General features: G+C 32.3%; 1 protein-coding gene across 1 annotated transcript; it reads right to left on the bottom strand.

Moving 5' to 3' along the window:
- Positions 1-4,583: 4,583 nt before the first annotated feature.
- LOC128668248 (uncharacterized) lies at positions 4,584-7,193 on the bottom strand. The gene is made up of 3 exons (XM_053740759.1): positions 6,983-7,193; positions 4,646-6,629; positions 4,584-4,590 (listed from the first exon to the last, which is right to left on the bottom strand). Exons 1-3 carry the CDS (start codon positions 7,191-7,193, stop codon positions 4,584-4,586), a joined length of 2,202 nt encoding a protein of 733 aa, XP_053596734.1.
- Positions 7,194-11,521: the final 4,328 nt, after the last annotated feature.

Below are 11,521 nucleotides of genomic sequence, written 5' to 3'. Positions count from 1 at the left end.
CCCATCAACATGAAGACCGAGGAGCTTTCAAAGCAGAGAGATGTCTTACATCAGATATCCCAGGCTAGTGATGCTATCCGACGAAAGCACAGAATGCTCAAGTTGGGTAAAGACACAGCTGAGAAGGCAATGGGTGAAATGTTTAAGCCTATTGTTACACCTCTGCAGAGTCTAGTCGAGTCGTCTAAGCATAAAATCAAACAAGAAATCGAGCAAGAAGTCAAAGAAGAATTTAAAGATGATAATTCAACGGTGAATAATGCTACAGAATTTGATGATGCTAGTAATTATAATAGTATTATTTCTGAAAATAGAAGTGGGACTCTGGAAGAAACACAAGTATTTCCTGCTGCATCGAGTACCCCCGCTAAGCCAGTGAGCGGTGAAATAAAATCATATTTAGCTAAAGTGTACAGAAGAAGTAAAGATATTGATATGAGATATGGTATTCGTCGACGTTTTAATGATTTTTATATTGGTGATTCTGAAATAACTTTTGACGATAATGAGATTAGAATAAAAAATAAAAATTACTCTGTTACTCCTGGTTTATTGGAATTATTATTTAAAAAATCGCAGGATGATTCAAAAGTCACGCAGAATGATAAAAATAAATATCTCGAAATTATTAAAATGACAAATACTCATAGAAAAAATTATAAACCAGATGGTAGTTTTTATGAAGACTCGACAATCAAGTATAATAATTATATTGCCGATTTTCTCGATAAAAATGCAAACTTATCACGAGGTAAAGGATTACCGAATTTTATGGTTGCGAAAAAGAAAAAATCACGTATGGATTATGTCTACTGGGATGATCCAAATGAACTAGTTGACCGTCTGCGTTTACTCATGGCATCTCAAGCAGCTGGAAATCGAAGTCACACCAATGAAATCATATCAATTATCGAAGAGCTACGAGAAGCGGGGATTATTTATTAGCATCTGCTGTGTCAAATCTATGCCACATATTTGCTGACTGTTGAAGTGAAAAGAGCAAAAAATGAGTATCCTTATATTTGGACGTTCACTACCAACTGGTGCTGTAATCAGTGGACCGCCAGGACCACCTGGACGAGGATTTCAAGTAACTGTTGACGGACAGTATGATGTTGAGCGCAAGAGACTGTGTCATGTTGGCAAACCTGCTGAAGATAGCGATGCAGCAACTGTAAAATTTACACGTGATCTTGTATATCACGAACTGGCTTTAATGTATGATAGTATAAGGAATGATCAATCTGAGATCATTTCACATTTACACTCTCAAGTGGTAACACTCGACTCTGCTGTGAAGCTATTAAAAAAAGAAAATCAAGAACTAAAAGTTAAAATAAAACGTATAAAGTTACAAAAAGACTTAATCAGTAGAAATACACAGCGAATAAAAGAATTGGAAGCTAGAATTTTTGTTAACAATTGTAACGGGTAAAACTGGGGTTGATTTCAGCTGCCAATTAAAAGTTATTAATTGATAAGTCGGAAATGAACCAAATCAGAACCAGAAAAGACAAAACAGTAAATAGACAAATAATATCTGAATGCAAGGAAATTTAATGATTAGCCAATAAAATATCCCAGAAAGCAAAATTAGAAGATGTACAAAACTACCCCTTTGGCTCGGTTTAGCTCGCCGGAGTCCAGGGTTGAAAACAAAGGGGGTTTTCAAAAGATAGACAATATTAAATGTAATACTTCAAAGTTTATTCAAATCAAACCTTTACATAGGCTTCGAGCCCTTGTTCTACTACCTTTACAATAAATGATTACGGTTTTTAATTATTTAAAACTATTTCAAATCACGGTTTATCACGGTTCTGTAAATACGTACACACGGTTACGCGGTCAATTCCCACACACACACAATTTACGCGGACTAGTAACGCGGGTCTACCCCTCTCCCGGATGCTTCAGGGGTGTCTGGTCGACTTCCCCGTCGGTCCTGCACGAGTTCCCCTCCCCTGAGGGTAAGCGGACGGTCTCCGTCAAACCCCCACCTACACGGCTAGTTCTACCTACCCCCCCCCCCCCCTGGGCAGAAGGTCTCAGAGTGGGGACCCTTAAATCTCCCCGAGAATCAAAATTTCGCTTACCTTGGTCCGGTCGGACTCGGGGTAGTCGAAGTTCCAGATGTTGTCCAGGGAATGGTCTTCCTCCAGAAAACGTCTCGGGAGACTAAGTTGCCAATACCAACTTTACCGAGCGCTTTTATTACCTGAGCCATCCGTCCCACATACGGAAAAGGATAAATTTATCGCCACCTAGTGTTGCTGTCTGAAGCGTAGTGATCGAGAAATTATTTTAAGTCCAAACCGACAAAAATCAAAGGAAAATAAAATAATGATGAAATATTATTCACGAGATTGAATTTCTTCTAAGTTTTTGTGCTTTAATATCAGTGAGAATTGAAAAATATAATATAAAAAATGATTCGAAAAGAAAAAGAATGTGTTTAAGAGTTTGAGCAAACATTTGATTACGGAGGAATTAGCCGTACTCGCGAGCGAACGAAAAGAGAATGGAAGAATGCGCGATTAAAATACTAAGTTAAATTCAACTCTCTTCATAATTTTATTTTATTTTATATTTCTTTCGATCTCTGTGAATCTTTTAAAGATTCACATGGAATTATTTTTCACGTTTTTTTTTTCCTTTCCCTTTGACTTTGTCGGCTCGGGACTTAGAATAATTTCACTCCGCGCGCTTCCATATACTCATACTTATTCACTCGTATAACCATAATATCACACAAAATCTTATAAAAAAAACTTAGTAATAGTAATACACAGCCATAGTTACAATAAGTTAAATAGTTATAGTGATAGTTTAGTATATTCAAAAAGGAAATAGAGCTAAATGTTCAATCATGTAGTAATTAGTAGTAGATAAATAGGTTTTAAGTACAAAATAGTAGTTATAATAAGTACCATAGTTTTAGGTTTTGTTAATCGTTACAAGTAGCATTAAGTAGTCATAGTTATTAGAATAAGTACCCTAGTTTTAGGTTTAGTCGTAAGTAATAATAATAATAGTAATATATCACAAATAGTAAATAAGTAGTAATTAAATAGTAGTCCTAGTTATTATAAAAAAGTAGGTTTTAAGTACAGTAATAAATAGTAGTTAGAATAAGCATCCTAGTTATAGGTTTAGTAGTTAACAAGTAGTCATAGTATAAGAAATAGTAGTAATTTAGATAAATAGTAGCTAGTATAGTAGTAGATATAAGGAATCAATAGTTGTAAGAATAAAACAAAAAAAACGAAACGGGTCCGCCCCAACTGGTCTGCCATCACACAATGGAGGACAAGAAATCAGTAATAGCGTATGAGTTGCACAGACCAGCACGCAGAAATTATCAACGTCGTCATGTTGACATACGAGCACTTGATGAAACTTGGCAAGCTGACTTAGTTGAAATGATTCCTTATGCAACAGTAAACAAAGGAAACAAATATCTGCTAACTGTTATAGATATTTTTTCAAAGTATGCTTGGGCTGTACCGATTAAGAGTAAAAGTGGCAGTGATGTCACTAGTGCAATGAAATCTATATTTCAACTAGGTCGTGTTCCAAAAAATCTGCACGTTGACCAAGACAAAGAATTTCATAATAAAGAATTTCGAGAACTCATGCAACGTAAAAACATCAATATGCACTCGACCTTCAGCAACTTGAAGGCGTCCATATGTAAACGATTTATCAGGACACTTAAAAATAAAATGTGGCGTGAATTCTCTGCACGTGGTACCTATAAATGGATCGATATACTAGAAGACTTATTGGATACTTACAATAATACCAAACATCGGACAATTAAAATGAAACCTGCTGATGTAACTGCTGCTAATGAAAAAGAACTGCTGGAAAGAATATACAAACCTCTTCAAGCTCAGCAACAAGCACGAAAAAATAAATTCAAAGTCGGAGACAAAGTTCGAATCAGCAAGTACAAACATGTGTTTGAGAAAGGTTACACACCCAACTGGACGACGGAAATTTTTACAATTAAGACAGTGCAGAAAAAAAATCCAACAACGTATAAGCTTGTAGACTATCAAGATAAGCCAATTGAAGGTGGATTTTATGCAGAAGAACTTAGCAAAGTCAAATATCCAGATGTATATCTAGTGGAGAAAATTATAAAAAAACGTGGAAATAAATTGTACGTAAAGTGGCTCGGGTTCGATAGCTCCCACAACAGCTGGATTGAAAAATCTGATCTGTAAATAAACTTATGAAATACACTTATATATATAAAATAAAAAAACAATTTTTTTTATTTGTATATAAATGTTTTATTTATTTTTATTTACACACATATCCTTAAGACTAATTTTTACCTACTTAAAGAACTAATTTTTTACAATATTTTTCATTTTTTTTTTTTTTTTACAAAAGTTTCCTTTTTTTAATAGATATAACATTTTCATCATCTTTATCATCATCATCATCATTTGATGTGAATCCCCATGGCAATGTGTCGGTTGAGTTGTCCAAAAGTTGTCGTTTGTCATCTGTCCAGCTTAAGGCTATTTTGTGCTGTGCTACTGTCGTCACGTCATGGTTTGATTTTTTAATTAAGTACTGTTTTTTTGTCAAGTTAATGTGATCGTAAAGACATCTCTCGAAATCATCAAACGTGATAGTTCGCAACGTCGGACCTTTGATCCCCTTTGCTCGTTTTTTAGTATTGCTATCATTCATAATATTGTATGCATATAGTTTGGCCCTAAGTCCGGTGAAATGAGTCATAATTTTCCCATTATTCTCATCTTTCATCAGACCTGGGACCTTTTTGTTTGATGCACCGTATCGACCAGACCATCTAGTAACTAATTGAACATCTTTGTGTTTCCTAACATTTTCCATAGTCTTACCGAAGACTGCGTTATTCATGAGTTTGAAAAAATTCTTCTCAAACTCATTTTTGGCAGCCTTCCTACAGTCTGTATTCTTGTCGATGTATGTCTTTAGCCATGGGGATTGCTCAAATTTGAGTACGCGATGAATTTTTTTCAACTGCATTCCTAAATCTAAACATTGTTTCAAATTTTCACAATGAATTATATATTTATTTTTATCATACAGTGTTGTACATAATTTAGTAGACTTGCTACCCGGTGGTAAAAAGTGCTCAGGACACAATGGTAAATCTTTGTGTAGCTCATGTAGCTCCTGAGGATAGTGCAAGTCTACTTCTAAAATATATGCTACATTGTCATTGGCATTTACAAAGTTATTTACATTATTTAAATCATGTTCATCTACCCACTCAAATGAGCCTTTAGGTAGTGGCATACTCATTGCCGCGCCATACAAATTATTGACGTCAAAATACATCAAGTATGACTCGGGTTTTTTAACGTCAAATTCATCACCCATGTACCGATTGTTGGCCTTCGCATACCTATTAGTACACTGAGACACTCCAACTCGTATACCTTTCTCAATGAAAAGTACCATTTCGGGGTCAGTCAACAGTTCCAGTTCCACATTAGTGTACTTCAGCATTGCATCAAAAGCTAATCCGGGCGCTGTGTAATAGTGCAGCGGGTCTAAGTTATAATTATTTAAACAATTTTGTCTGAAATTTTCAAATACATCAGCCAAGAGTAGTACATCAGTCTTGAGATATAGATCAGAGTACTCGCCTAATGTACTGATGTTAAATTTATTCCAGACAAGTTGAGCAAATGAATAATTATCGTCAGTTATACCAGTATTGGAAAATTTAGAAAAAAATGAATTTTGATCGGACAACTGTTTGTCATTAAGCTTATTAATGTTTGTAATGTATTCATACGGGAATACACCCTTGCGAGTAACTAACTGGAATTTTTCCGGATCTGGATAATGAAGTTTTGTGATTTGTTTCTTGTCATCATCAAGATAGGATGCTAATTTTTCTAAACTTGATGCCATGAATCTAAATGAATCTATAAAACGTAAAGACACAGATATATCATCAATAGATTTTGTAAATGAGATATATCGCTCTTTATTGATTGGCAATAATGTGACTTTACCTTCAAAAACAGTTGCTAATGATTTAATTAAAAAATGAGAATCATACCCAGATAAATTGTGAAAAACTATCGGTATTACATGAGATTTTGGGTAATTTGAATTGCATGAGATGTGTGCAGGTCTGCGATAGTTACCCGTAAAATGGCAACGATCATAGCACTTCTCTTTATCAGAGGCTATTGTTTTTTCGCAAATATGACAAACAGTTGACCGATCATGACTCTTTTGTTGCTGTTTTTCAAGTGGTTTCATGGGTACAGGATTTTTTAAATACTGCTCAACTTTAAATGCGAAATTTTCAAGTTTATTGACAAACCACTTTACGCAATCAGATGAACAATTAATTTCAAATTTCGATAAATTATTGTCATAATTACAGTGACGATAAAATGCAATGCTGTGTGGAACGTGATTTTGAATATCATCATCACCCTGAGGCTCTAGTGTACACTCTAAGTCTGCGTAGACAACAAACGGTACCAAATCTTTATTACGATAGTTTTTAAATTTTAATATTTTGTTTTCATTAGTGGGAAATTTCATACGGACTTTATTTAATTTGAAACAGTCATCATTGTGGTTATTGATAGATGTTTCTGTTTTAAAGTGACTTAAACATCGATCACAGAAATATAATTTACAATGTGCCTTAGAAATTTGATTTTTTACTAATCTCGATAGATTTTTAATTAAGGCAAAATGATAAACAGGCCTATAATTTTTATAATCATTCTCATTAGACATATTCACATTAGCGTTCGCCTGCACCATTAAAAGATGAATTTTTTTTACATCAGACTTAGAATTTTTACTTAAATATAAAGGTATAATTGTACTTTTTCATTCCCAAAGCCGTTAAATTCTGACTCAATCCCGTATACATTGATTGATAAATTATTTAACGTTTCAAATTTTGGAATATCTTTCGGGGTAATTGGAAAATCAATACCTTCATACTGAAGTACGCTGCTGTAATGAGGGTACGATGTTGTCCTCTCTCGATGTCCAGTGTGAGCTTCGTGTGTCGCTGCCACAACACACCAGAGGAAGCAGTACTCGTCGTGGTTCTCAATGTTCAAGACTGCGCGTTTGAGTTGAATGTCTCTGGGTAGTCTGACAAAAGTAGATGCTCCAGCTTGTAGAGGAACATATCTGGACATTGTGATGACCAAGCTATGGATCTCAAGTAATCTCCACCCCGAGTCCTTTTGATTGAACTCTTCGACCTCTTTTAATAAGTTCTCGTCGACATGGTCAGCATACTAATCAGCGAGAGATGTTGTGGGTGTAATTCCCCGACTTGTAGTGTTGAAAGATTTAGTTTCATCAACGACGTCATTAATTTTTTCATTTCTAAATTTACATACAAGTTCGACATTGATTTTCACCCCAGCAACATCACCCAACATTTCTTGGATTTTTTCGAAAACCAAGTCTCGAGAATCATTTCAAAATTCTCTCAGATCTGTGTGAGCGAGATTCGTGACACATCCAGTTCGAATGTTGTTCGAGAAAGCGTTATCGAGATCTTGCCACTTGATGAGTCGATGACGCATTCTCAAATCACCACCTGTAGCCAAGCCGCTGAGTTGAGCGAATTGATCGCCATACCAGCACAAAAGCACTATATTTGCTTGAACGGTTCTCTTAATTTGGACACTCGATTGCGGATCTGCCAAAATAGTCTTAAAATAATCAATTGTCTCAACACACGCCTGATAGCATCTCTGACAATGTTCTTCATTCACTGACTCTAACTGTAAATCATTGTATGATTGTGCAACAGAATTCACCAAACCGTGAAGTGCATCAACTAATCGCTATTTTTTAAACAATGTTTTTTTATCAATAGTTCAAAAAAAAATGTGTCTTTTGCACTAAAAAAAAAAAAAAATGAGTGTCAGTTGCACAAAAATTAAAAACTAATAAATATCAGTTGCACAAAAATTAAAAACTAATAAGTGTCAGTTGCACTAAAAATAATGTCTATGCACTTCATTCAAACTAAAAAATTGTTTATAATTTTTTGTAAAAAAATTATTTAAAAAACTGTAGAGAACTTCACAGAGAACTTCACAAAAAACTTCAACACAGTAAACGTCAGAGAATATTTCAGCAGAGATTCGTACTTCATTCAGAGACTCGTACTTCTTTTTTGTGGAGTATGGTCTCACACGCATCTTTTATAGGTTGGAAACGGCTCATCAACTGCGCAGTAGAAAGTTCCAGAACAACCTGTGACGTCACAAATGACGCCGTAAAAAATAGATGTCGCCCCAAAAGTGCCAACATCACCAAACAAAAAGTAGTGAAATCCCCATAGAATAACGTGTCAACATAACCTAAAACGCTAGATGACGCGACAAATAGTATGACGTCACCTACTACGCAATTTGAAAATCAAACAAAGAAAACGAATTTATTCCTGCACTGGCATGAGTCATCAGTCTAAAAATAGATCTTCTCGAACTTTCTACTGCGCAGTTATTAAATCAAACAAAGAAAACAAGTTTTTTCCTGCACATCGATGAGTCATCAGTCTAAAAATAGATCTTCTCGAACTTTCTATTGCGCAGTTATAAAATCAAACAAAGAAAACAAGTTTTTTCCTGCAGACGAATGAGTCATCAGTCTAAAAATAAATTTTCTAGAACTTTCTACTGCGCAGTTTTAAAATTAACCAATGAAATTGAAATATAATTAATTCTAAAAACAGTGTGGTGGGGGATAATGACAAATATCTGTGCAGGATTCTTTAATTATTCAGTGATTCATTGTCTGTTGTCGAGATATGAGCTATCAAAATGGAAATGATAATAGATGTGCAAGGATTTAAAGGCTCACACAATCAGTTTATTGTAAAAGAACTTGCTTCAATAACAGTCCAACATAAAATTGATGGTGTTGAAGAAATGTCATGTACGTTATTCAAACCACCTTGTGATTGGACATTATTATCAAATCAGTGTCAACGTTTAAATACCTGGGTAACATATAATCATCATGGAATCACCTGGGATGCAGGAAAAACGAAATATTTAAAGCTAAAAGAAACAATTGAACATGTCACTTATAATTACAAATATATTTATGTGAAAGGTTTTGAGAAAAAATTATGGATCCAAGATTTCATTGGAAGTGAAAAAATTGTAATTGATTTAGATGATTTTAAAGTTCCCGCGTTGAAAAATATAAAATTATTGAACAATAATTCTTGTGAATATCACTGTAAATTGAACAACAACAATAATTACTTGTGTGCTCTGGAAAATGTAACAATTTTAAAAAATTGGATTTTTACGTAATTAATAAAATTGAGCTTGATGTACTTCTACTTTTTTCTCTATTTTTTTCCCCTTTTACTTTTTTATTTTTAAAGATATTAAGTAATTGTTTACATTTTTATAACCTAGAAAATAGTTTAACTTTTTATAATTAATTATTATTTTAATTGAAACATCAAATAATTTACATGCATTCTGGTAGTCAAAACTGATAATAAGTTGACATCTACCCACTAAAATAACTTGTTGTCACATTTTGATGACAACAAGTTGATTGAATTTACCACCACTATTAACGATCAGATGTATCGATTTTAAATTTCCCGCGCTTGAAAAAAATAATTACTTGCATTTTTGGAAAATAATTAATAAAATTTAATTTGATGCAATTCAACTTTTTTTTCTAACAATTATTATTTTTAAAAGATATTAAATCATTGTTTACATTTTTATAACCTAGAAAATAATTGTTTACATTTTATAATTAATTATTATTTTAATTGATGATAAGTTGTCACCAACCTAATGCTGCAACCATGCTGAGTGTAATAAGTTAATGACAATTTAACGACAACTTACGGTCATTTTCAGTCATTCATCCCAATTTGCTGACTACCAGAGTATATATTCTTTTTATGACAAACAGTAAGTATATTTCTATCGATTTTACCACCACTAACGAATATTACTTCAATTTTTTTCACCTTTTAAATACAGGTAATTATAATTTTATATGTAAATTGATTTTCAATGAATACCGATGTATTTAAACAGCTCGGATTTTTTTGTGGATAAATCAATTATTTACAATGTTGGTTAAATTTTTTACTCATAGGTGGCGGTATTCTATCTGTCTAAATTTACGCGCGCAACTCGTTACCACAAAATTTTTATTGTAAAATAAATTTATTCATTTTTAATTAATCTATGAATAAAAGTATAATGATTGAGATAATAAACTCTGTCTTCCATTCATATTATTTTTGTAAAACGTTGTTTAAATAAATTTTTTTTTTAAAAAATGTAAACAAACCGGCATGGTTGACCACGTGTTCATGGTGGCCAACAATAATAGTTGGTCCCATTATTTTTTTTTGTCTCATATATGTATATGAGGGTCTTATGAGAGCTGTGGTGAAGTTTTTTTTTTTTTGTTGAACTTTGTCATCATAGACAAATAAAAAATAATTTTTTTTGTGACGCAGTATTAACGTGTACGGTTGTTACGGACGGACAGAAATCATAATTGTAAGTAAAAATATTTATCTGTTTGAATTTAGTAAAAAATCTATGTCATTAATTAATTAATATTACTTTTTATTTTGATTATTAAAAACTCTATGATGAAGAATTTTTTCGTTCTAAGTAATTAATTATTATAAGTCATTATTAGTAAAAAATACTTAGAGGGAAAATTATTTTTTTTTTTTTTTTTTTTTAAGGTGAAAAATAAATTTAATTATTATTTTATTAGATAAAATATGTATGGTCACATTTTGAAGATGAAAAAAAAATAATAATCATATATTTTTAATCTAATTAATAAAATACTTTGAGGAATAATTTATATCTAAAATAATTAAATTTATTTTTTCAGTTTTAAAAAAATTCATTTTCCCTCTAAATATTTTACTAATAATGTCTAATAATAATAATAATTAATTACTTAGAACTGAAAAATTCTTTATTATCCAATTTTTTTCAATAATTAAAATAAAAGCTTGAAAATGTAATATTAATTATTTTTAGACATTATTAGTAAAAAATACTTAGAGGGGAAATAAATTCAATCAAATAGCTTTCATTTTACTTATTCAATATTTAAATTTTTCCTCAAAGTATTTTTGTTAATTTCATAAATATATATATATATATATATATGATCACATATTGGGGGTAAATAATGATCATATATTTTTTAAATTGCAGAAATAAGATGGATCAATTATATTCAGAATTCAATTTCATAGAAAGAAGATTAAATTATTTATTATTGGTCCCATTCCGATGCTACGTACGGTACCAGAATGACTATTTACTGGCTAGTGATTTAAGAAATCAAGTGGTGAGAATTTTGAGTGGAAGCGAGCAAATCACAAGTGAACCCATGATAATATTATCAAATATTACTATGGAATTGGCAGTTGATGATGACCGTCAATTATGGATTTTGCAAATACCCAATTCAAATGGGGAAATTAATA

This window comes from Microplitis demolitor, chromosome 7, assembly GCF_026212275.2.
Source record: "Microplitis demolitor isolate Queensland-Clemson2020A chromosome 7, iyMicDemo2.1a, whole genome shotgun sequence".
Classification (NCBI taxonomy): domain Eukaryota; kingdom Metazoa; phylum Arthropoda; class Insecta; order Hymenoptera; family Braconidae; genus Microplitis; species Microplitis demolitor.
The sequence above is the reverse complement of the archived record's forward strand: the minus strand, read 5'-3'. Positions and strand labels throughout refer to the sequence as shown.